Source organism: Salminus brasiliensis, chromosome 10 (assembly GCF_030463535.1).
Source record: "Salminus brasiliensis chromosome 10, fSalBra1.hap2, whole genome shotgun sequence".
NCBI classification, from domain to species: domain Eukaryota; kingdom Metazoa; phylum Chordata; class Actinopteri; order Characiformes; family Bryconidae; genus Salminus; species Salminus brasiliensis.
This window is the reverse complement of record NC_132887.1, coordinates 13,966,373-13,991,862: the sequence shown is the minus strand read 5'-3', so window position 1 is coordinate 13,991,862 and position 25,490 is coordinate 13,966,373. Positions and strand designations below refer to the sequence as shown.

General features: G+C 40.7%; 2 protein-coding genes across 13 annotated transcripts in view; one reads left to right on the top strand and one right to left on the bottom strand.

The window, feature by feature from the left end:
- syne1b (spectrin repeat containing, nuclear envelope 1b) overlaps positions 1–18,879 on the top strand; it is an 88,197-nt gene extending 69,318 nt beyond the window's left edge. For 6 of the 11 annotated variants that reach the window (XM_072689333.1, XM_072689334.1, XM_072689337.1 and 3 more), the window contains 35 exons: positions 109–258; positions 484–660; positions 1,150–1,305; positions 1,394–1,549; positions 1,646–1,816; positions 1,980–2,113; positions 2,208–2,412; positions 3,580–3,762; positions 3,907–4,053; positions 4,180–4,334; positions 4,440–4,587; positions 4,704–4,798; positions 4,946–5,180; positions 5,426–5,620; positions 5,814–5,939; positions 6,383–6,538; positions 7,506–7,664; positions 7,899–8,065; positions 8,620–8,782; positions 8,963–9,150; positions 9,515–9,665; positions 9,802–9,984; positions 10,223–10,360; positions 10,479–10,670; positions 11,128–11,464; positions 11,833–11,901; positions 12,630–12,772; positions 12,941–13,064; positions 13,338–13,549; positions 13,712–13,912; positions 14,369–14,497; positions 14,603–14,815; positions 15,023–15,115; positions 15,822–15,880; positions 17,816–18,879. In XM_072689333.1, the coding sequence (XP_072545434.1) occupies positions 109–258; positions 484–660; positions 1,150–1,305; positions 1,394–1,549; positions 1,646–1,816; positions 1,980–2,113; positions 2,208–2,412; positions 3,580–3,762; positions 3,907–4,053; positions 4,180–4,334; positions 4,440–4,587; positions 4,704–4,798; positions 4,946–5,180; positions 5,426–5,620; positions 5,814–5,939; positions 6,383–6,538; positions 7,506–7,664; positions 7,899–8,065; positions 8,620–8,782; positions 8,963–9,150; positions 9,515–9,665; positions 9,802–9,984; positions 10,223–10,360; positions 10,479–10,670; positions 11,128–11,464; positions 11,833–11,901; positions 12,630–12,772; positions 12,941–13,064; positions 13,338–13,549; positions 13,712–13,912; positions 14,369–14,497; positions 14,603–14,815; positions 15,023–15,115; positions 15,822–15,880; positions 17,816–18,065 (5,760 nt within the window). In that variant the 3' untranslated portion in view covers positions 18,066–18,879. Of the gene's footprint in view, positions 1–108; positions 259–483; positions 661–1,149; positions 1,306–1,393; positions 1,550–1,645; positions 1,817–1,979; positions 2,114–2,207; positions 2,413–3,579; positions 3,763–3,906; positions 4,054–4,179; positions 4,335–4,439; positions 4,588–4,703; positions 4,799–4,945; positions 5,181–5,425; positions 5,621–5,813; positions 5,940–6,382; positions 6,539–7,036; positions 7,385–7,505; positions 7,665–7,898; positions 8,066–8,619; positions 8,783–8,962; positions 9,151–9,514; positions 9,666–9,801; positions 9,985–10,222; positions 10,361–10,478; positions 10,671–11,127; positions 11,465–11,832; positions 11,902–12,629; positions 12,773–12,940; positions 13,065–13,337; positions 13,550–13,711; positions 13,913–14,368; positions 14,498–14,602; positions 14,816–15,022; positions 15,116–15,821; positions 15,881–17,815 lie in introns of those variants that run through there. The other 5 variants (XM_072689342.1, XM_072689335.1, XM_072689338.1 and 2 more) reach the window with 4 other exon arrangements.
- A 9-nt stretch (positions 18,880–18,888) lies between these two features.
- ccdc170 (coiled-coil domain containing 170) lies at positions 18,889–25,334 on the bottom strand. Of its 2 annotated transcripts, none has more exons than XM_072689343.1 (11): positions 25,192–25,334; positions 24,575–24,698; positions 24,220–24,476; positions 23,968–24,112; positions 23,667–23,885; positions 23,219–23,527; positions 22,890–23,069; positions 21,413–21,586; positions 21,027–21,269; positions 19,843–20,058; positions 18,889–19,706 (listed from the first exon to the last, which is right to left on the bottom strand). In XM_072689343.1, the coding sequence occupies exons 2-11, from the start codon at positions 24,692–24,694 to the stop codon at positions 19,455–19,457; spliced, it is 2,115 nt and encodes a 704-aa protein (XP_072545444.1). In that variant the 5' UTR covers positions 24,695–24,698; positions 25,192–25,334; the 3' UTR covers positions 18,889–19,454. The 2 variants fall into 2 exon arrangements, with proteins under 2 accessions (XP_072545444.1, XP_072545446.1); XM_072689345.1 differs by having other exon boundaries at positions 24,575–24,701; positions 25,192–25,243.
- Between the last annotated feature and the right edge of the window lie 156 nt (positions 25,335–25,490).

The window sequence follows — 25,490 nt, the reverse complement described above, 5'->3', positions numbered from 1 at the left end:
GATTCACTGAAGCGTTCACTCCTATATGGTTTTAAGTAAGAGGCTTTTTCCTCTTTTTATCCTGCCCCACTGTGCTAATGGTAGATTTATGTTTGCTACTTGTCCCAGTCACAAATGGACAAGTTGGCCTCCCGCCATGCCATCACAGAGCTGGTGAACTGGATCTCACTGATGGAGAAGCTTATCGAGGAGGATGAGGAAAATCTTAAAGGAGCAGTAGGGTCAAAAGTCATTCAGGGGTACCTGCATCGTTACAAGGTAAGGTTCACCCTCTGGGACAATGAATGTAGTTTAGAAAAATCCTTGGTTTGTTATTCAGCTATTAATCCTTATGCAGAAACTACTGTGAAACTATACAGCTGATGTTAATTATGACAGTAGTGTAGTCATGAAAGTGAAGGAGTGTAGGCTACTGTGTCTAAGGGGCTAATGAGTATCCTAACCCTCTTTTACTTGACTCACCATCTTTCGTTTTCCTTGTAGGGTTTCCGTGTGGATGTCAACTGTAAGCAGCTGACTGTGGACTTTGTGAACCAGTCAGTGCTGCAGATCAGTGGGCAGGATGTGGAGAGCAAGCGGAGTGACAAGACAGACTTTGCCGAAAGGCTGGGAGCCATGAACCGCCGCTGGCAAATACTACAGGCTCACATTACGGAGAGGGTGAGACTTTTACTGGGACTTCAACTAGTAGTGGACTGCATCTAAAAAAATAGAATGGGCCCCAAGAGAGCACATTTGGCCTTGCTCTCTCCTGGGTGGGTAGATGGCACTTTTTCCTTAAATTACTCAGGTGCAATGCTGGCCGGCACTGGCGTCCGTTGGCCGATGCATCAAAGCCAAGTACACAACACTCATGACACACTCAAAATCATGACATTAACAAAACACATGTTTTATCACTAACAGCACCATGCTTTTATTAATAGATCATTTTCTATAGGTGCAAGTGTGAGAACATCTCCACCTGGCCATATTAAAACAATAGCTAGCTAACACAGCTGATACATTGATAGAAACAATTGTAGATACTATTATTGCTTAGCAAAAAGAAGACATGCTGCCAGAAACAGTCAGTTGGTATTAATTTTGAAGATGTAGATATCTGTTGCGATGCAAAAGCTCATGGGCTTGTTTTGCATATTTGTTCAGGTCCAGTACCTGGAGGGCTTACTGGAGTCCTGGCTGGAATATGAGAGCAATGTGCAGAGTCTGAAGACCTGGCTTTGTGCCCAGGAGGAGCGACTCAAGAGGAAACACAGGATTGAAGATGTCTCCTCAGTGCAAAATGCTCTCAAAGACTGCCAGGTATGAGTGACCTTTCACTGTCTAAGATGAGAGGTGAGTTACTGCAGTATGTGTTGTCACATATGTATTTTTTCACACATTCTCATAGGAAATGGAGGAGATGGTTAAGGAGAAGGAAAGAGAAGTGGAAAGGGTAGAAGAGCAGGCCTGTGCTCTTGTCCAGAACAAGACAGATGAGGCCTGTGCTATTGTCATGGAAACTCTTCAGGCACTGAACCACACCTGGGCCAACCTTGACCACTTAGTATGATCACTTTCTGTCTAACTCTATAGTCTGTTTGTTCTGTTTATGAACATATATGTGTGTGTTCATAGTAATACTAACTAATATTCTTCACAGATAGGGCAATTGAAGATCAGCCTGAAGTCAGTACTGGATCAATGGAGCCAATACAAGCTGGCAGCTGAAGAGATCAACAGCTACCTGACGGAGGGGCGGTACTCTGTGTCCCGCTTCCGTCTGCTCACTGGATCTCTGGAGGCAGCGCAGCTTCAGGTCGACAGTCTACAAGTATGTGTTACAGGACCCTCATTCTTACTCTGCCATGTCCTGCCTCCACTCCTCGTGTAGTGTTTAGGATTAACAGTGTTGAATGTGCATATGCTTGAAAAGAAGATCAATATAATTGTGATGCCATAAAAATGCAGTCATCTCTGTCCTCCATGTGTTTTAGAATCTGCAAGAGCAGCTGGACAAGCAGGAGAGCAGTCTGCGAAAGTTTGGAGCAGTCACACATCAGCTACTAGAAGAGTGCCATCCGTCTGTGTCCGACTCCCTCAATAATACTCTCAAAGATGTCAATGCCAGGTAGAAAAATGATGACCAGCCAGACAATGACGCATTCTCATTCTCGAAGTGCAAGTACACAGAGTCTATGTTTGTCTGTGATCGTTTGATTTAGGTGGAACAGCCTGTTGGAGGAGATAGCAGAGCGCCTAAAGAGCAGTAAGGCTCTGCTTCAACTGTGGCAGAGCTATAAGGATCTGTTTGAGCAGGGCAATAGCAGCATCCAGAGCCTAGAAGAAAGAGCAGAGCAGCTGTTAAAAACAGCCAGCCGGAAGGACATCTCTGAGGAGGAAGTATCCATCTGGATTCAAGATTGTAGTGTAAGAGAGACACGGCTGCTATCCTGTTTTGTCTAGCTGCACTTGTATCAGTCTGGTGCTTACTACACATGAATTTAACGTGAATTTGCCCTGATTAACAATAGATCAATAATGCTAATAATAATCCTCTGTGTAGTGCAATCCATGAAGTAAGCACTTTGTTTAAAAAAACATAGGTAGGTTTATAGATAATAAATATCTTAAATATTAAATCTTTTAAGTAGGTGTAAACACATTCCAGTTTTACAGTAATTATTCCATAATAATCCTCACTGTTTACCTTGATTAGTCAAGAGGTATCATTTCATTTACATTAAACTTTTTTTTTTTTACTAATTTAGATTAAATCATATAGTATGTAATTATTAGAATCAATCATGTATTATATATTTTACAATATTATAGATTTTTGTTTGTTTCAAAGTAAATTTTTATTTCCATAAAACAAGACAGGAGCAAATACAAACACAACAATGACTACAATGACTCTGACCAAAAAGGATCTATTTACATTTTAAGGCACTATAGAGTACTTCTGTCATTTTTCTCCAAATCGTAAAGTGGAATTTAAACATGATATTGAGGGCAAAACAGTCTTTCACAATGCACAGATGTTTTAGTAAACAGTTTAGCTCACTATGCTGAATGTGGACCAAAATAAACTGTGAGCCTCTTTGTCACTAAGCAACAGACAAAGGAACAAAATGAAGCGGACATTGTTTGCTAGTATTAGCCAGTGATAGTTAAGAGTTATTGAATGATGTGAATTTTCACATGTAGCTTGTCAATGGCGTTTTGCTTAATGGTTAAAGATTATTCCATGATCAGCACAGTGCTTTATTAGCATTAATTCACAAACTAAATAGTATTTCCCTCTGTAGTGCACTACTAATAAAAGAGTAGGGGTCCATTTCCACAGCTAATGACAACTTTTTTTCAATGTAATAAATTTTATCATAATAAAATAAAATCACCAATTACACAAATGTCATAAATCTCATTTCTGAGATTATAAATAAATGTCATTTCTCCACTCACTTACATGAGTTATATAGGAATATATATAGGAATAATTATTATATTAAATTGCTTCTGTCATTGCTTGTGATAACTGCAACTTCTAAGGGATAACTTATCCTAATAATTAACCTGCATTGCTCCCATCAGGAGTTGTTGCGATCACAGGCCCCAGTGCAGGCATCTCTGCAGGTCCTTTTGGAGCTGGGCGAGCAGCTCAAGCAGCAGGTGGACACCTCAGCTGCAGCATCCATCCAGTCTGACCACCTGTCTCTCTCCCAGCGCCTCAGCTCCATGGAGCAGGCGCTCAGCCGACAACAGGCTGCTCTCCAGGTCTGATTTTTAATGCTTAGAAAAGTTTCAGAAAATAGCTAGAAAGATGTACAAGTGTTGTAAAAGTTGCACAACATTTTTTAAAAATGTGTTTTTAATGTTAATGTTAATTTTTAATGTTTAAAAAAAATTATGTTTTCACAGGCTGGAGTGCAGGACTACGAAACCTTCAATGAGCAGCTGAACACTCTGGGTCGGTGGATAGTTGAGGCAGAGGAGGCCCTGAAGGGTCAGGATCCCAATGGTTCTTCTGACCTGTCTATCATCCAGGACCGCATGGAAGAATTGAAGGTACTCTACAGCAGCCTTAATAACTGAGAACCCAGCAAGGATTCAAATTTGGTTCACATTTCCCAGCACATTTTCAGCAGAAATGAGGCAGTTTAACACATTTACCTTGTTCTCCTTATTTTGCAGAAGCAGATGCTGAAGTTCAGCAGCATGGCTCCAGACCTGGAGCGCTTGAATGAACTGGGCTACCGACTGCCCCTCAATGACTCAGAGATAAAACGCATGCAGAACCTGAACAGAAGCTGGGCCACTGCATCAGCCCAAACCACTGAGAGATTCAGGTTTGACTGCTTCTCAATGTTGTGATATAGTATTTTGTAGGTTGGAAAGTGGTACTAAAAGCCTTTGTTGAGCATTTGACCAAATATATGTTTTTTTTTCTTTAGTAAGCTGCAAGCTACCTTGCTGCAGCAGCAGACATTTCTGGAAAAGTGTGAGACATGGATGGAGTTCCTGGTACAAACAGAGGAGAAGCTGGCTGTGGAGATCTCTGGAAACTTCCAGAGTTTGATGGAGCAACAGAGAGCCCATGAGGTAAGTTTAGATGCTTATTAAGCTAAGCTAGTTGCATCATGTATAATGGCACTATCCTGACAGCTTTGCATTGTACACTGATTTTTTATGTAACTTTGCATTTCTTTACAATATAGTTGTTCCAGGCAGAGATGTTCAGCAGACAGCAGATCCTTCACTCTATCATCAGTGATGGACAACACATGCTTGAACAAGGCCAGGTGGATGACAGGTGAGTAAGTTTTTAATTACGTAGGTATGTTTTTAGTTTTGAGTTTTATAGTATAATTTCACTAGAGAGTATCCAGAGCATCACTTAAAATACAGTCTTTTGATTAGTAAGTGTGTGGAATATAATATATATTTCTGTCCTCTGCAGAGATGAGTTTAAGCTGAAGTTGGCCTTGCTGAGTAACCAGTGGCAGGGGGTTGTACGGCGTGCCCAACAACGGAGAGGAATCATAGACAGCCTGATCCGTCAATGGCAGCGCTACAGAGATATGGTGGAGAAACTGCGTAAATGGCTTGCGGAGGTCTCACACCAGACTGAGGCCTTGCATCCTAGAGCCCCAGTACCTCTGCAGCAGGCCCGAGCTATGCTGGATGCTGTCCAGGTAAGTAAATCATACATCATGCAGTTTTAGTTGCTGGCACATTACAGTTAATGTTGGGCTTCATTCTCTAGTGTGTCATTTTGTCGTGTACAACAAGGACAGTTATTGATATGAAGCACCACTCTTTAAAACCACAAAAACAGATTCACACAAAAGCTGCTTGAGTGCTAAAAAAAAAAAAAAAAATCTTGCTGTTGTAAAATCTTGAATTGGTGCCCTCTGCTGACTGTCTATTGTCTCTTTAGCTAAAGGAGAAGGTGTTGCAGAGGCAGCAAGGCAGTTACATCCTGACTGTGGAGGCTGGGAGGCAGCTGCTGCTCTCTGCAGACAGCCGAGCTGAGGCTTCATTGCAGGAGGAGCTGCTCAGCATTCAAGAACGCTGGAGACATGCTAACATTTGCCTGGAGGAGCAGAAGCGAGAGCTGGCTGTTCTGCTCAGGGTACATTGCTACATGTTATAATACTATTCTGCTAGATTATTCTCATATAATTACACTGTAAGAAGATTAGTAGTCTTTAGTGGTGTTACTAATGATCTCATGACAATATGAGTGTGAGTCTGTCAGTTGTTATAAAGTCATAAAGTGAAAAGGGCAGTGGCTGTACTAAAATGGGCTCTTTGTTTGTGTGTAGGATTGGGAGAGATGTGAAGAAGGCATTGGCGGGTCTTTGGAGAAACTGCGGGCTTTTAAGCGTCAGCTCTCTCAGCCTCTACCAGATCAACATGAGGAACTTCAGGCTGAGCAGATGCGATGCAAGGTAATACACATTACAATATGAAGTATTCAGAGAATATATATTACATGTCAATCTTTAAATTTCATACATTTTAATACTGTTATTGATGTGTTTAATGTCTAAAGTTGAACAGATGTATTGTAAGTAATAATGTTAAAAGCCTTGAAATTGCATTACCATATATTGACACTGCATGCAAGGACAGAGACTGACTGTAAGTGATAGGATAATTGATGCCACCATGGAAACAGAAACAAGTTATGGTCAGATCTGATGAGTATGTATTAAAATGTAGTATGTGTATGCAATAGGGCAAAAACATTTAAAAAAGTACATTCTATTCTAAGTTCTGCAGTATTTCACAAATCCCTTTTTGCACATACTTTGTAGTACTGAGACTATTGATGTATTGCTTGTATTGCTGGAGTAAATTCACAATATGTATGTTATCCTCTTGAATGCAGGATCTGGAGGGCACATTTGATGGCTGGACAGAGGACCTGGCTCATCTGACTGTGCTGAGAGAGTCTCTTTCCAGCTATATTAGTCCTGAGGATCTGTGTGTGCTGCAGGAACGGATTGAACTGCTACATCGCCAGTGGGAGGAGATCTGTCACCAGGTACATTACAGACATGCCCCTCTTGTGCAATATGAGGAATATAATGCTGTGGAGAAGAAGCTAAGGAAGTGTGTATGTAAAAATACTCAATAAATGTAAATGTATTTCATGTAAATGTTAAAAGAATATGCATGTATCAGTGGTAGTTAGTCATTTGGTGGTGCTGTTGCGCCTTGATCTGAGTTTGTGGATGAAACTGAGCTTCGTTATTAAAAGCTGACTCTTAGGAAAGGGCAAAGCTTCAACTTTCCTGAAAGACATGCTCATTTGACTGGATGAAATATGTATTTTTGCAGAAATTGCAACATTTATATACATTAAATATACATACACATGATATAATTATATTTATAAACATTTATACATCATCACTGTCATGTAAAAATCTTATATCTCCAACTTTAGAGGAGAAAGAAAAATACTTTTTAACTTTCAGAGGCAGTCAATGGCTTTAGTCATTGTGGAGTTTTTCTTCTGGTCCAAATTTCATGACATTTGGCCACAATGTAAAGAACAACTGCCAGCTTCACGTTATGTCAAAAAATATTTTTTGCCTGACAGTGATGATATTTTATGCATTATGCAGAGGAATTAGTTGTGAGACTGAAACTCATATGCAAAGCAGAGACGACTTTCCTGTCAGTTTGCTTGTGCGGCATCCGGTGCGTGAGTCTGTAGACCACAGGATGTGTACAAGCTTTTCATATCATAGCGACAGCTGTAGGAGCAGGTAATGATTCAGAGCTGTCTTTAATCTTCTTACACAACTTTGCGAGAGCATTTCTACTTGAATCTTTGAGTACCTGCTTTTCCAGATTTTATGGATTATTTGCAGCAACTGTACAGGTGTGTGTGTATTCTACATTAATGCAGAAATAATATGTCTATCAAACACGCATCAGTTTTATTTGTGTACCAATTTGATGGCTTGTGCAGCATGGCTTTATTTTTGTGTGTCTGTGTGCAGCTGTCTCTACGCAGGCAGCAGGTGAGCGAGAAGCTCAATGAGTGGGCCATATTTAATGAGAAATACAAAGAGCTATGTGAGTGGCTCACTCACATGGAGAGCAAGGTCTCCCAGAATGGTGATATCAGCATTGAGGAGATGATTGAAAAACTCAGAAAGGTAAGCTGAATGAATCTGTCTGGTTCACAGAACATAGCAGCAATTACTTTGTAGCAAAAAACAGAAGTGTTACTGTACATAAGGACATAATTTCACACCAAGTAAACAAGCTGTTGCTATTATCTGTCACTATCTGCTACCATCTATCACTGTATGAGTGCAGTTATTTTAATTGGGTCCCAGCCTACTGACAGTGTTGGCCTGTATGTGTCTTTATGTGTGTGTTTCTCTTAGGACTATCAAGAAGAGCTATCAGTGGCACAGGAGGAAAAGCAGCAGCTGCAGCAAATGGGGGAGCGTTTGGTCAGGGCTAGCCATGAGAGCAAAGCCTCAGAGATTGAGCACAAACTCAGCAAAGTCAGCGAGCGCTGGCAGCATCTCCTAGACCTCATCAGTGCAAGGTAACAACACACCACAACAAGCCGCAGATAAGCCCTGAAGAGTGTTTCTTCTTTTTTTCTCTTAGCATTTAGTGTGTAGGTGTTCTTTTACTTGGCACTGTTTCTTCAGAGTAGTCATATAACACAATCAGAAAATGTATGAAGAACAGTTGACCTGTTGAGAGCTTTATACTGTATGTTAAATGTACACTAAATAAATGTTATTATATAAGTATGCCATTAATTACTTACATAGCTAGTGATGTGAATAAATACATATTTACTCAACATCACCCACTTCTGGTAAGCAGTGGGATCGTTCATTTTAACCATTTGTTTTGATGTCAAAAATCACAAAAACATGGCAAAAGTAGAAAGAAAGACATGTACATGAAAGACTACACACCACAACTATTCATTACATTCTTATTATAATATAATAATACCTTCTTTTCTATGAATGAAACTTTAGAATCTACCCTTTTTACAGAATTTCTCCACTTCCACATAAAATTAAAACATGCTTTATGATATCATTGGCGATTCCTCTGAAAGTTATTCCTGTGTAATATCAGAGCAAAGAAGCTCAGGGAGACACTGGTGGCCGTACAGCAGCTGGATAAGAACATGAGCAGCCTGCGCTCCTGGCTTGCCCACATTGAGACCGAGCTCTCGCGTCCTATTGTCTACGACACCTGTGACTTTCAGGAGATCCAAAGGAAACTGGACCTACAACAGGTACATAGAAACACATAGTTCACATTTGCACTGTCAGAAAACTCTGTCTTACAGGGACAATATGGTCCAATACGATTCAGTTTGGCAAAACAGAGTGCATTCTTTCATTTTTTGAGAGAATGGATTCATTCATGCATTTCTGAGTAGAAAGACATTTATTCTGTGTGTGTCTGTGTTCAGGAGCTGCAGAGGGACATAGAAAAGCACAGCACAGGTGTGGCCTCTGTGCTGAACCTATGCGAGGTGCTGTTGCACGACTGCGATGCCTGTGCCACAGATACAGAGTGTGACTCCATCCAGCAGGCCACACGCACCCTGGACCGCCGCTGGAGGAGCATTTGTGCCATGTCAATGGAAAGAAGGCTCAAGTAAGACTACTGGGCCTCAGAGCTCTCAGCAGATTATACTGTTAAGAATTCAGTACAATTCTATTGTAATTAACACCCCGATGCCAAGACTAAAAGTAGCCATTTCTACCTTTTATTGTACTTCTATGTTTTAATGATGTGATATGTGAAGAATGCATATCTAGCCATGTCACAAATGTGTAGTTTCACAAACTAACTCTTTGTTTAAGAGAATTAATGCACTGGAATATTATTCACACTCACAGTTGTTTATTAATGTGCCTGAATGCTCAATCAGGACATAGTGGACAAAGCATGTTACATAAGATAGGTAAGAGTTCTGATTTCATATAGCTTCTTTCTTTGTTTAATGTTTTCTCCACAGGATTGAGGAAACTTGGAGACTCTGGCAAACGTTTCTGAATGACTTCTCTCGCTTTGAGGAGTGGCTGGAAATGTCAGAGAGGACAGCTGCTTTGCCAAACTCCTCTGGTGTGCTGTACACAGTGGCCAAAGAAGAGCTAAAGAAGTTTGAGGTGTGGCTCATACCTGCTTTAATCCTGCCATCATAGCTCTTCTGTTGTGCTCTTATTCAACTTAGGGCAATTAAACATAAAATATAAATGAAATATGGGTTTTATTTATCAATATTTCAACCTTTCTCTTTCACAGGGTTTTCAGCGCCATGTACATGAGAGTCTGACCCAACTAGAGCTGATCAATAAACAGTACAGACGGTTGGCACGTGAGAACCGCACTGATGCAGCCTGCCGCCTGCGGGAGATGGCCCATGACGGAAACCAGCGCTGGGATAACCTGCAGAGACGAGTGTCCTCCATCCTCCGCCGCCTCAAGGTATATAAAACTACTGAATCTTTTTAAACTGGATCCTTTTATTTATAGGCCTTGAGTTTTGTATGTTATATGTAATAAATTGTATCTGAAATATTATCAGTATTATAGCAGTGTTCCCAGTACAGGTATGTTTTTATTATTATTAATATTTTTATATGTTAACATATAATAGCATTGAATTATTTAAATGATTTCTTTTGTCTGTTTGTTTCATTTTTGTTTTCTATTTTTTTTGTAGCACTTCATTAGCCAAAGGGAAGAGTTTGAAACGGCTCGAGACAGCATACTGGTGTGGCTGACTGAGATGGACCTCCAGCTGACTAACATTGAGCATTTCTCTGAGTGTGATGTCCAAGCCAAAATTAAACAACTTAAGGTGAACTTCCTTTCAGTCATCAACATTAAACAGATATTTTTACACTCTCTTATGCATGTACTTGTCTCATGTCCTGTTTTCTTTGACTTATCTACACTTTTTATTTTCTTCTGTACAGGCATTCCAGCAGGAGATCTCTCTGAACACAGCCAAGATTGAGCACATCTTCCACCAGGGAGAGGCCCTAATTGAGAAGAGTGAGCCTTTGGACGCTACTGTCATTGAGGAGGAGCTTGAGGAGCTGCAGCGCTACTGCCAGGAGGTGTTTGGACGAGTGGAACGCTACTACAAGAAACTCGTTCGCCTGCCGGTACCGGTTCAGTCATTTTAACCAGGACCCAACCAATATTTAGTTGTTTTTCTTGGTTAATGTACAGCATTTACAAATCACTCTGAAATGAAAGCATAGATGCTGAACTGATACTTAACTTGGAGACAGCTGTCATTAGACCATAATAAAACCATACAGCATTCATAATCCACCCCATTTTTTCTGGGCATCAGAAGCAAGTGGTTTGTGAAGGTTGTGCTTTACGAATTCTGACCATTGAATCAAATTTTACAACCAACAGTTGGCAGTCTTATTGGCTACTAAAGTACTGTTTAACAAAAACTGCTTAATTGTGGACCAAGTAAAATTATGTAAGCCAGTATTATCGGTTATTATGCTATTCATTTAGCTCATTTAATATTGGTCAGGCCATAGCTTTCATCGTACCTTGAATCACATATTTTAGAATGACATTAAGTCCTGTTTGTATTCACAGCTAACAGATGATGAGCATGACGTTTCCTACTCGGATAGAGAATTTGATTTAGACGAGCCGGCAGATGTGTCCAGCCTTCCGTGGAGCGAGCGTCTGGGCGACGGTCTGTTCTCTCCATTGCCCTCCTCCAGCCGCTCTGCCTCCCTGGCTGCCCCGCTGCGGACAGAGCGCTCAGGTCGGGACACCCCAGCCAGCGTGGACTCCATCCCTCTGGAGTGGGACCATGACTATGACCTGAGCCGTGGCCTGGAGAGCGCTAGCAGGGCTCTGGCATCAGAGCATGGAGAAGAGGGAGAGGATGAAGCTTTCCTCCAGGGTTCAGCGTCTGCACTCTCAGGTCAGTGAATCTGCCTCAGCGTGCAGTTAATGTCCCACAGGACTATAAACAAGAATGTTTAACCTGGGTCTTGAGGTTGTGCTTTGATTAAATAGTTCATTAATGACTGGCGATTCAAGATAGCTGAAGTTAGGGACAGCAGTAAAGCCAGTGCTCACCCCAGGCCTAATCAGACAATATGAGCCTGACTGGTCGAAACTGTTTCGTTAAGGTAACCAGAAATACCAGTACTGTATAGTTACATTTTTAGACATGAAAAATGTGTATATGAGGACAGCAACCCACCATTTCCCACAGGACATCTCACAATGAGCATTTTAAGACATACTGCCAAAACTATACTGTATGCATTGTATGTGTCTTTACAGATGTAGAGATCCCAGAGAGCCCTGAGGCATATGTTAAACTAACAGAGCAAACACTGAGGTCCACATCTGGTAGGCACTGGTAGCCACAGCATGCCGTAGTGCTGGGGCACATAACCCCCATTTAAATAAGGCATTCACTCACAGCCTGCTGCTTGGGACTTTGATTATTTTCAGTTTCTACTCACCAATTAAACCATGGCACAGGATACAGTTACTGCTATTAGCTGCAGCAGTTTCTAACCTCCTTTCCTTCTTTTGTTCTGGGTTGCTTTACGGAGTTCTGTCTACTGCATGTAGTGCTGTAGTGTGTAAATAGAATAGACTGATGCTTACACTGTGTTGTCTACATTTTGCTATAGCATCACTGGTGAGTGTTTAGTTCACTTAGGATTTGTTTGTTTTGTATTGTACCTTTTTAATGTATTTAAATCTAAATACTTGGGTATTATACACAATAACTTGCAACAAAAGTAGCTTGAGATTAATAAAAAAAAAATCAGGCAGGAGCAGAAAACTGCAAAAGATCTCAATACCGAATTCATTTTTCTACGATTTCTAAAAGACAAGTTTTACTTTAGTTGTAAACTGTTGTGAATAATGCCCATAGGCGTTTATGTGACTTCTGTTGGAGATTAGGTGTCTCCTTCATGTAACTCACAAAAGCATGACATGCAGCAATGAAAGTAATACACAGTGACGTAAAAAGGATCAATAGAGGCTGCAGTGGGCTCTTACCATCCCAGTGCCAAGTCAGATACTCTGAAATCTCAGATGGTAACTGTTTTGCATCTGTGCAGGTGAAGCAACCTCTCTGGAGACTCACTTCAGGCAGCTGTCCAAGGCCCTGGACAGCAGCCGCTTCCACCTGCAGCAAACGGAGAACATCATCCGCAGCCGCACGCCCACTGGCCCTGAGCTTGATGACTCCTACATGGGCTATGTAAGTGTCAGAAAAGCATAGGGTTGAAGAATAGCAGGTTCTTGAAGGAAACAGTAACCGACAAGGCTACCTAGATGAATGAGTGGATCTAGCAGAGGTTCCTAATACCTACATTTTGTTTTGTTGTGGCTAAATCTGCGGATGAGTTTACTTTTTTGACCTGTGCAGATGCGGTTGCTTGGAGAGTGTCGTGGCAGTATTGACACGGTAAGGAGGGTTGGCTTTGAGCTGAAGGAGGCAGAAGACAAGATGGCAGGTTTTGTGAACCCCAACTCAGAAACACAGACTTCAGGTACTTATATATATACCACAGTGTACCATGTTTATCAGAAAAATAAAAGGTTTTGTTCCAAATCAATAACCAAATAAGTTGGTTATTGATTATTATACATACATAGTAATGAAAACTCCCAGCATTTTGCTGCACTGAAAAAACGTTGAAACAGATGAAAAGGGGTTTTGCGTTAGATGTCTGCACATGTCTGCTATGACACCTGTTCATCTACTTTTGTTTTTGGTTTGTGGCCTATGCTATAATCTGTTCCTCTCTGCTTGTGCCCCGCAGGTGTGATTGAGCGCTGGGAGCTTCTGCAGGCTCAGGCTCTCAGCAAAGAGCTGCGCATGAAGCAGAACTTGCAGCAGTGGCAGCAGTTTAACTCAGACCTGAACAGCATATGGAGTTGGCTCATTCAGGCTGAGAAGGAGCTGGAGCAACAGCGGACGCTGGACGTCAGCACAGACATACAGACCATCGAGCTTCGCATCAAGAAGCTCAAGGTTAGCCCTGCCAGAGTGCTTTGCTGGAAGCCATATATCTTGCACGGTCACGCAGTTTAGCCTTGCTAGTACTGTAGCCCATATTGCTTTTTTTCTCATTTTCAGTGAAATAAGTAATGATTAAGTGTGCTGTCACTAACAGAGTTTCATCTTACTGTCCAGGAGCTGCAGAAGGCTGTGGATAAGCGGAAGGCAATAGTGCTGTCCATAAACTTGTGCAGTTCTGAGTTTGTGCAGTCCGATAGTGATGAGTCTCGGGAGCTCCAGGGCCGCATGAAGGAAATGAATGACCACTGGGAGCGGCTAACTAGCTCTCTGGATGAATGGAGGCGCTCTCTCCAAGATGCATTAATGCAGTGCCAGGCAAGTGTGTCAGCTGTTGTTGCAAACTCATAGTTTGCTGGGGGTTTTTAACAGCATGTAGAAAACGGAATGAAAACTGGAGTTTTTCATTCTGGAGGTATCTTAACTACCTTAAAAACATAGAAGTCCGAATAAATTATATTATTATCATTATATGGTATTTGCTTCTGCTATATAGTTTACAATTTATAATTGCATAATTAATTGCATTTGCAATTGCAATTGCTGTGACAACTAGTCTGGACATCCAAGTTTTTTTTTCATACAACTTTTACATGATAACTAGCACATTTTCTGTTTTTCGTGATTGATAACAAATCTTTATCAGTTGAAGGTTTAGAACCAACATTTTTATTACAAAAACATGCTTGTGATTTTGCCAGCAATAACCCTGGCGTTCCACTAGAAACATCATCAGTTGACAGCAAACACTATTTATCCATATTTATCCTGCAGGACTTTCATGAAATGAGTCATGGTCTATTGCTGTGGCTGGAAAATATTGACCGGAGGAGAAATGAAATTGTACCTATTGATCACAGTCAGGACAGTGACACCCTGCAGGAGCATCACAAAACCCTCTCGGTATGCGTTTCTTTGGTTTATTGATTTCTGGGCGCCAAATGAGTGCTCTTCTCAGTCTAATTCAGGACAACCAAATCGTCTACTGTGGATTATTTGTCTTTCCAGCAAATCCGTCGGGAGCTGCTTGACTCGCAGCTGAAGGTGGCCTCCTTGCAGGACATGTCCCTGCAGCTGCTGGTCCACTCAGAGGGCAGTGACTGCTTGGAGGCCAAGGAGAAGGTTCATGTTATTGGGAACCGACTTAAGCTGCTGCTGAAAGAGGTGACACGTGACATCAGAGAGCTGGAGAAGACCCTGGACATCACCAGCAGTCAGCAGGTCAGTAAATTAAGTTGTCATTAGATTACTTATTCTAAGCTATAAAATAAATCATTTTGTGTGATGTTCATCTATTAACTGCCCTGTAAGAAATATGCTTTCCTTCATCTGTCGTGGACCATAAACACCCAAGCCAGAATTTTATATATCCACTAAAGACTTTTTACACTGTTATGTCATATAAAACTGATTCATTCTTGCTTTTAGGATTTGTCGTCTTGGTCATCTGCTGATGAACTGGACACATCTGGATCCTTAAGTCCCATGTCTGGCCGGAGCACTCCAAGTCGCCAACGATCGGTAACATTTCATCCTAATGTTCTGTCGGGCTCTGCAAGGATGCAAATGTTTTGTCACGTTAAGCCAATAGTTTTTCACTTTTGTCCCTGATGTCCTTGGAACCTAGCCTACAGGCACGCTTGACCCCGCTTAGTGGCCCTCTAGATTTAGACCAGTGTACGTGCCTGTCCCGCATGCCCTCCTCCTTCAGAGCTAAAACCAGTTCAGCATTTGAGATTTGATTTCTCTTTTTATGTCTTCATCTACCTTTGATTGATTCACTTCCATTTTACACCTCTCTCCATATGAACTTCTCACCTGATGTGAACCCCACTCCCATGTTCTACTTTGTTCAGTCCCTCCACACATGTATTCTTCCACTCATGGTCCCACTAGATTCCTTCACTTATAAATGTCCAAAGAATACTGGTTCTGTAGTTTTTATATTCAAAGCTGATCAAATGTGATCACGTGGGAGCTCCATCAGAATGTCATGAGCAAAGTTTTATCCATGTTTTTAGTCATTTTATTTTAGTATTTAGGCAGATTTTCTGCCACAGTTTGCACTGAAGAACCAGGTTCTTTTTCCTTATAGAATTCCCATCCCCCTCTCATTTGATTTTGTTGCTGGTCTTCTTTTTGGGTTTCTTTCATCGGTAGCTTTGTCTTTATTTGCCTGGACTGAAACATTCTTTCTTTCTTTTACCCCCCTGTTCATTGCAAACAGCCACGGGGCAAAAGTAGTCTGTCACAGCCTGGACCGTCTGTGAGCAGTCCACACCGCAGGTACCTGTCTACTGGTTTCTAGAACACTTGGAAGATGATGGAACTCAAACCATGACCTAACTAGACGCTGTCATCACTGAGTCTGGGTTGATCCCAAGTTTTGTGCCATTGATTAAAGCTCTACGGCTCAGTCAGGTCACCTCCATCAACTCCAAGACCAGTGTTAGAGCTTACTTTATGGCTCATGTCAATGAATTCCATCATCTTCTGTGATTCTAGACACTTGGGCTAGGGGTTTTAGACAGATGTCATGAATGGCAGGCCATGCACCAGACAAAAAGCTATTCAGCAAGTTATTACTGAGTTTTCTGCTTAAACTTTGTGGCTGGAAAAAAGCAATAATATTGGCTACTTGCTGCTGAGCAACTCTTTCATCTGCGTAGCCAGCAAGCGTCTGCAATGAACAAAATCTTGCCAGCAGTTTATCTTGTTCTCTCTTCCTCTCTTTCTTGTGTGTCACATCTTCTCAATGACTAATCCACCATCTTCTTCCCCCTCCAATCTGCCATCTGTGGTTTGCTCCTCTCAAGTCTCCATTTGACGCGTTTGGTTCAGTTTAAACATACTTGAGTGGAGAGCAGTCATGACAGTGTAGTAAAAAGTCTAGATGACTGGGGCATGTGAGGAAGGTTGTCCTCAAGTGCTGCGTTTGCAAAGATCTGTGTTCAGTCGAGTCCCAAAATGCAGGCATGTGTATGTACTGTATATTGTCAGTATATCAGAATGATACTTTATATCATAAAAACATGCAAATAGTGTAAATAATGGGCATTCATTTCCTGTTAGCTCTGTAAAAAAAGATCACATTCACACTGAAACAACATATGGCACTTTAACTACTTCTCCAGTGAAGCCACTGCTGGGCAGCACTGTCTCCCCTTGACATGCATTGTAGCCACTCTGTAACGAAATGTGAAAGAGCAACACTTTTTAAAGTGGCCTTATCACCTTCTAATGCTAGCAAAGGCTTGCTTTTTTACCAAGCTAACTTTCTGTGTCCGGCTTAACCAGCTAAAGTAACAGCAATGTATTTGTTTAAACGAAAGGTAATAATAATGAATTCTGTCTGAGGGTGCATGGACTTAATATTTAATCAGGCAAGTATGAGCAACTAAAAAAATACTTCATACTAAAATCTAGAAGACACATGTATTCTGAATGTGATGTCTACAGCTGCTAAGTGATGCTAAGTGATGAAGCTCAACACACTGTAAAAAAGTAATGCATTTACTTGATTCAAATGTGTACATAATACCACATGAAAAAAAGTAGTGGGACACCTGTTCATTCATTGTGTTTTCAGAAATCAAGCCTAGCCTTTTGTTTTTTGAGGAACTTTCTCTACTATCCATTGAAGGCAATATATATATAACCAAGATTTTGGAGCATTGCTGTGAGGATTTGAGTGCATTCAATGACAAGAGCATTGGTGAGGTCAGGATGTTGAATTATCACTACCCCACCTCATCCCAAGCTCCCCAACTCATCCTAAAGGAACACATCCAGACTGGTGGGCAGCCTTGCTCAAGGACACCTCCTGAGGTCTAAACCAGCGAACTTCCAGTCTCATAATGAAACACTGGGACACATAGTCTGTCCATCAAAATCACCACACTTCCAGTTATCAGTTTGGAAAGGCTAAAATTAATGCACACATACTTTGAAACTGAATGTGTACTGTGCACCTATAAACTGGTGTAATCCTCACCTGACAGAACTGTCACTGTTATTAAGGCTAGCGGACATGTAACCAGGTTTTAGAGAAGAAATTTCATGCAATTCATGCAACTGATTACTCCTAAATGTATGTGTAATAATGTCCATATCTGAATCAAGTAAGTTTAATGCATTACTTTATTCAGCACAGCTAGCCCAACTTGCATACTGCTGTATTTGTGTGTGCTGTCTGATCTGCTATGTCCGTTGTCTGAGCAGGTCTCCCAGCGCCGGTGGATCCGTTTCCTCCCATTCTGACGACAAAGAGCCGCGCTCCTGGTGCAGAACATTCCTCCAACGTGTCCTTTGGGCCTCACTGCCTGTGCAGCTCCTCCTGCTGCTGTTGCTGGTGGCCTTGGCCTGCCTGGTGCCTATGTCTGAGGAGGACTACAATTGTGCCCAGTCCAACAACTTCGCCCGCTCATTCCACCCTATGCTCAGCTACACCAACGGGCCTCCTCCAATATGAGCCTGGGTTTCAATGACAGTCCTCAGCAATGCGCCCTCAACCAATGCTATTTTGACAGGACAACTAATTTGCACCACTACATTAGCAGCCAAAGCTAATTATTGTTCTTATCATGTCCTTGTATAGCTAGCTGCTAAGTCTGTCCACATCTCAAGTAGATGTGATGGAGAAGCTCATTGCACTGAAGCCTAATACACTGTAAGACAGATGGTTGTTAGTTACACACTGTAAAACAGGTAGGCTGTTTAATGGTACTAATGAAGTTCTTCCAATTTCAAATAAAAAGAGAACGATTTACTAAGGTATTTTTAACTGGATAGCACTGGATCTTTCCTGGAAATTGGTACCTGTCATGTCATGTCACTAGGCCTGATTTTGTTTTCTTTTTTGTATCATGGAAAGTATTTACATCATTTGATTTATTGCAAAGAATATAGTGTGGAATTGCTTACAACAAATGACAAATGTGTAAAATAACATTTAAAGAACTATATATTGCAATTATTTTTTATATGTATTTTTGGCATGTTGTAACCTTTTGCTTTTAAAGTTGTTTATCATTTATGAGATTTGTCATTGTTGAAGACTGATCTTAATTTTAACTAACTTGCTGTAATAATCAACTTATATGTTATGAATATACAGTATTGTATGAGAAAGCACTGATATCATGAGGATTTTCCTTGTACAGTTTGCTAAAGGCCTAAGAAACCTTTGCATTGAAGACACAGAAGGTATACACATAATGTGCTTAGTGGTATTTTTTGTAATAATCTGACAGTATACAAACAAAAATTAAATGAAATGATATTGATATTCTGAGTTTCATCATTTGTTTTTTATGTTGAAAAATATTCAATAAGAACTTAAAACAGCAAAGCCTTTCCAGTTCAGTAATACCAATTCCACTATAGAACTTTAAACCCATAACATTATTATTAAAATGACAAAAAAAGTGTCTAAAGACAGAAATTATTAATAATTTACAGTGCACATTTGCCTCACAGTGTAAAGCACAGCACAATTTGATTCAACAGGATTGGCTAATAAGAGTTCTCAGCGAACCATTGTCATCATATATCATCGCTGTCACACAAATCGTGAATCTCCATTTTTGCTGTTTTTTCACTTTTTGACATAATGTGAATCTGTCAGTTGTTCTTTATATTGTGTCTAAATTTCATGATGAATGGACCAAAACTACATAGAATCTGCATTGATTTCCAATGAAAGTTAGGAAGGCCTTTTCCTTCTTTTGCAAAGTTGGCTTTTTGGAGATATGGGTTTTTTTTGTGCAACAATATTCACCTGTCGTCTGTTAAATACTGTATAACATTTTGCCAGTGATTATGCATTAACCGCACAATGGCACAGAGGGTTACATGCCCCTCAGAGTGTATCTGTAGCAGGGGAAGGTAGCAGGGCCTGTACTTCAGGTCTAAGAGAGCCTGCTGTAAGGCTGGAGCAGGCTGGACCTATGAGGTGCTGAAGATGAGGTGCTGCACATGCACAGGCCAGGGGAAGGTGATGATGGGAGGAGTGAATCAGAACCTCCAGCCTCTTGATAGCCTCACTGTTTGGGAGAGTGGCTAGCATGTCCACTCCCAACATCTGAGACACCACAGTACAGAAGTCCAGCAGCTGTAATACAAAACAAGGTGAGCAGCGTTTTTAAATAATGTTTTAAAATGATGTCATATGATAGAGGTATGCCTTTATGATGCTGGCATTACGGAGCTCTGTAATGTCTGTAATGTGACTTCATCTTTTGCTGTACCTTTTTCTCCCTGTGCGCGAGCTCTGCCATGGTGCTAGCCTGGCTATGGAGCAGTCTCTGTGCTTGATGGAGCTCGTCCCTGGCTCTGTGCTCTTGGTTCTGGAGCTCTGTCTTCACCGTACTAAGTCTTTTCTCCACTTTGGCCTTATTCTTCTCCAGTGTGTCCAAGCTCTTACTCTGCTTTTCAATGGCCTGCTTCTGTTCCATCACTCTTATCTTGTTGCACCAAACACACAGCAGAACCTGAGCTATTAGAGGCTTTTTATGTTTACAATGATTCCAACATTGGTACAGTATCATTTGTGCCCAATACAGTTTAATGTGGCACAAATATCTATTCAGTCTTAGTCTAATTAACATTAGACTTAAACAAGTTTAACATAAACAAGTTTTATATATGATGTACTAGTATATGCATTTACAGTGTGTTGTGATTTTAATATTTGTGTGTAATCTGTACATCATATTTTTATGATTAAAATATATTAAATTAACACAACTATTGAAAAATGTATGCACAGTGAAAGATTATTGGATTATTGGTGCAATATGTTTAATTCATGTGGAAATACTGTACACACTTGAATCATATATTCATACACTATATGGAAAATAGTTTTCTGAAATCAAGGATAATAAAAAATAGTTCATCGTGTTCATGTTGGAGTAAAAGGCCCTACTTTCCAGGGAAGGCTTTCTACTAGATTTTGGAGCATTGCTGTGAGGATTTGATTGCATTCAGCGACATGAGCATCAGTGAGATCAGGAAGTTGGATGACCACCGCCCCACCTTATCCCCAACTCCCCAACTCATCCCAAAAGTATTGAATGGAGCACCAACCATCATTCCAGAGAACACAGTCCCCCTGCTCCACAGCTCGATGCTGGGAAGGCTTTATACCCTCCTAGCCCAGGTCTGGCATTAAACATGGTGTCAATAGGTTCATGTTTATCTGCTCCAGAGAGTCCTATTTTATTGCCAATACTTCTCTACAGGGACTAGACAAGCTGTGTATATGCATTTGCACATCTGTGTCAGCAATGGGTGCAACTTACAGTAGCTGAATGCATTCATTAAAAGGGATGTCTACAAACATTTGTGACATATAGTGTATTGATTGATCTCATGATTAAATCACTCTGCCTCTGGATGGTCTATGTGCCAGTGCTCTCCTCCCCTCTACCTTAAGCTCGTTGGTGTCAGCGAGTTGGGCCTTCAGCTCAGTGTTGGAAAAACGCACAACACTAAGCTCAGCTTGAAGCCGCTCCACCTTCTTTTGCAGTTTCCTGTTGGCCAGCGTAACATCCTCCCGCTCCACAGCTAGAGCTGAGTGGCTCCTTTTCTCCTCATCCAGTTGGCCTACCTTCCTCCTCAGCAGCTCCATGTGCAGCTCCTTACTCTCCAACCTCTGCTTCTGCTCCTTTACCTGCACCACAACAACACAGTGTATGAAAGTAGTTAACATATTATAAGCCATACAAACCAGCACGACTGCAAGGGCTGTAATCTTGCCAGCCAAAACAGAAAACGTTTTTATTATAGTCCACTCTTAATTATTATACTTCAAACCTTTTTCTGAAGACTGTAGACCAGAGTTTTATTTTCCACTAAAGCAGTCCCCTCTTGCCTGGTCAGTTGTTCTGCACGTGCCAATATGGCCTCAAGTCTCATGTCAAAGCCCAGGTCTGTGGCTATGTGCTGAATCCTCATTTTCTCAGAAAGCTTTTCCAGAAATATCAAGTACTGCATGAGACAAAATGGACATGCTATGAGGCGAGATGCTTAAGCCACGCAGAAAGAAGAGAAAAATTGACAGTAAAATACTGTCAATTACGTTAAAATACGGTAGCTGTGGTTGCCAGAATGTCACTGTAAAATATAGGTATATATGAATAAGACATTACAGTATGCTTTTTGGCAACCGTTACTTTTATATGCAAGAACTGTTTTGTTTACAGTACATTACTGTAAAAACAAACAAACAAAAATCCCACCAACTTAACAATTCTTAGTGGTGCCTAATGTTTAGTCCTATTATTTTATTCTTTAATTGACTAAACTATCTGCCAAAACTGACAGCATAATCCTGTGGTAATCACCACAATTCCCACAATTCCCACTGATGGTGAGTGAAGGGGGTGGGGACATGCCCAATATGCAAATAAATGATGCCAGGAGCCAATAGGAAAAGGGCTTTTACTTCAAAATGTTGCACACTCAGATTTACTGCATATTATTAAAACAGCACAGCTGACTCAGATCCTTGTTGAGCAGCATCAGCTTGTGAGAAATGATTAAATTCAACATCAGTTCAGTTTGTTTTATTTTAAGTGTTCTTGTTTTGGCTGATATATGTATTTATGGTATTTATCACTGTTTATTCAATCTTTTTAGAATTAACAGTCTTTTACTTTCATGGTTTGACAGTTTCTCACTGTACATGTAACAGTCATTTTTACAGTGTAACTAAAGTGCAAAAGCAGCAGATAAATCAAACAACTACAAAGTGCGGAGTGACATATAGAGCAGCAGTGGGACTTTTTACAACATCTAGCATCTATCATCCTCAGAACTAACATGTGTTAAGTGCAATTCTTCACTTTTTTCTGCACCTTTGGTCTAAAATAAGAGTTTACAAAGCAGTAAAGATGTAGTAATGACATTAAATGTAGTAACAATATTAAATATAAAAAAGTGATGTTTAATTGATTTAGCTAAAATAAAACCTGAATGGTGGGGTCCTTTATTCTCAAAATATACCAGTTAGGGTAAATGTATTATCATTTAAAAATCCAAATTCATTCAAATTCATACTTAAGTTGTGATTAAAAACTTTTCATATATTCAAAGCTTAATATGCAAGTATTACTAAAAAAAGAATACAAATATTCATGTAGTTATGAGTGTGAAGAACTGAAGCACAGTACATACCCACATAAAGCCTTTCTTGGTTTAATGGGTTTGAAATTGAAAAAAATGTGACACACTGTTTGAAGTTAGAGAGAAGTGTCTTAAGTAAGACGATGCAGAGTGACAGGCTGCTCACCTGTTGTTTTTCTTGGCTCAGCCCATCCTTGCTGACTCCTGCAGTGAGAAGTTCGGCTTCTAGTTTGTGACACCTGCTTTGGATCTTCTGCTCTCTCTGCTCTTCTGCTCTCTGCAGCTCTTTCTGTTTGGCAAGCTCCCGTGATACCTCAGCTAGCCTTGTCTCCAGCTCAATCACAGACTGCAGCACAGATTAGAACAGGACCTATAGAAATACTGTGTCATGTATATGCGGTATTACCTGAGTATTGTTAATGTTTATTGCTTTATCACTTAAAATGCTAATTGGTTCACAAGAAGATTGAGAACATGGTATGAATAATGCAGTACCATAGTGCTGCTCTTCTCTCTTGTGCAGACTTCTCTGAGCTTTTCCAGAATGTGCTCTTCTTTCGGCTGAGGCTGAACCCTGAGCAGAATAGCCACTTCCTTCATAAAGGCCTCCGTGCAGTTGCGTGACGTCTGAGCTTCATTTAGGCTCCTGAGCAGCTTGTGCTCCAGATCCTCTGAACGCTTCTCATATCTGTCAGAATGATCTTTAGCAGCAGCAAGTGCAAGCTCACGTTCCTGCAGCTTATTCCTCAGGCTCTGGTTCTCTCGTTCCAAATTCTGATTCTTCAGGAGCACAGATTCAAGTTCCTGAGAATCACAATGTACAGAATAGAAAAACAACAGCTTCATAAATTAATCGATCTGAATTTCTGTGAGAGACGTTTTTTTAGGATTTTGCATGTCTAAAATAATAAAGGGTTACATGTCAGAGAAGATAGGACTATACCTGTCTGACTGAGCTCAGGGCACTTGCACGGGTGGCTGAGAGTTTCTGTTCACTGTCCACGTCGGCCAGTAGTCTTCTCACTGTTTCCCTGCTGGCCTTACACTCCACTTCATGAGTCTCCCTACTGACCTTACTCTCCAACTCATGAGATTTCACACTCTCCTCTAGTGAACATATCAGTATCTTCTGTCTGTCTCTCTCCTTGCAGCATAGGTCCACCTATAAATGCAGTGTGTTTAGTGAGGGGACATATATATACATATATAAGTGTTTATGTTGAAAGCATATGTCATGAACTCACCAAGGAGATGATGGTCTCCATGGATTTATCACCCCCAGTTAAATCAATTGAGAGTTTGCTGGCTAGTCTAGACACGAACTCATCGCTTCTCCTCTGTAAATCACCTGCCTCTTCCTTTGTCTTGTTCCATTTGCTAAGATATTCTCTACAGAAATGTACATTTAATTTATTTCCTAATTAATTAATATATTTTCTCTATGATCTGTTGCATTTGTTTTGGTTTATCAAGAAAGATGAATAACCAGTGCTTACTCAGAACTGATCTCCATTTGTAATGTTCTCTCTGCCATTTCTTCATTCTTCTTAGTAAGAGCCTGTAATTGCATCTCCAAAATGCTTTTGGAGGAGGCGATAGACCCCATCTCTTGTTCTGTGTTGTGGATGCGCTCCCTGAGGGAACTGATAAGAGATGATTGTCGGGCTTCAGTCTCCTTGTGCTTTTCCACTGTCTCTCTCAGGTCCTGCACCAACGCTTCCTGAGATGTAATCTTTGACCGAGCATCCAGCAGCTGTTCAAGCAAAACATCAACATTACCTGAAGATCTGTTTAAAGAGCTTTCTTATTTCAGATGAGGGTTTGGTTTTTAATGAACAACATTGTGAATACCTGTGAATGGAGGCTTTGATATTTGGTGTGGAGAGCTGCTAGCTCCTCCCGTGCAGACTCTGTGGCCTGTTTGTAGTGAACCAGATGCTGCTGCATCACCGAATCATCCATTGCATCCATTTATCTGCTTAAATCAGTACAGATTTATTACTATTACCCAAATGCACTTTGCAAAGATGTGAATTGAATTCAATCCTACAGCAGTTGGTTAAATTGTCAGTGTATACCAGCACATAAGTACCTTGTAAGCTGTATTTATAACTGTAACACGTGTTCATCATTATGCTTATCAACATTTTAAATGATACAGCACTTTTTCTGTGTGTAAGTTGAAATATATAAGACTGGTCAAAGACTAACAAACATAAACTGTCGCCAATTACATGCTGCACACTCTGGAAATGTGAATTAACGTTGGGCATATAGGTACTAACTATCTACCTCTTCCAAATTCTCCTTTTTAAATTTTGATTCAAGAATAAAACTAAATAAACTGATGCATATTAAAGCTAAATTAATAAGCTTAATTAAACAGCTGAACGTTTAGTTTCTGTTTCACTCTGACATTAACACTGAGGGAGAGGGTTACTTTTAACAGACGGATTGTAACTGCTTACCTAATACGTTCAGAAAGTTTCCCCCTGAAGGTTAGCACTAGCTAACGTCCTCGGCACTGCAGTGTTAGTGTTGCTCTTGACCTCGTTTCTAAGCAACACGCCGACAGTAGGGTCCACCGATAGGGGGCAATAGTGAGGTCAGAGTCAGGACTGCAGAGTGGGCTTATGGACGCCCACTCCCACCGCTTAAAAAACATGAAGCGTCTCAACCTAACGAGAAAGGATCTGAAATAATGGGACAGTTTTTAAAATAATAAGAAATAATCTCAAAGAGAAATCATCCAAAAAATAATGAAAAA

Excerpts from the sequence above, each read along its gene's own strand:
- ccdc170 (XM_072689343.1), bottom strand. The coding sequence starts at position 24,694 with ATGGATGCAATGGATGATTCGGTGATGCAGCAGCATCTGGTTCACTAC. Across the intron at positions 23,886-23,967 it reads TGGAGACCATCATCTCCTTG|GTGGACCTATGCTGCAAGGA; the intron begins GTGAGTTCATGA and ends CTGCATTTATAG. Across the intron at positions 23,528-23,666 it reads CCCTGAGCTCAGTCAGACAG|GAACTTGAATCTGTGCTCCT; the intron begins GTATAGTCCTAT and ends TGTGATTCTCAG.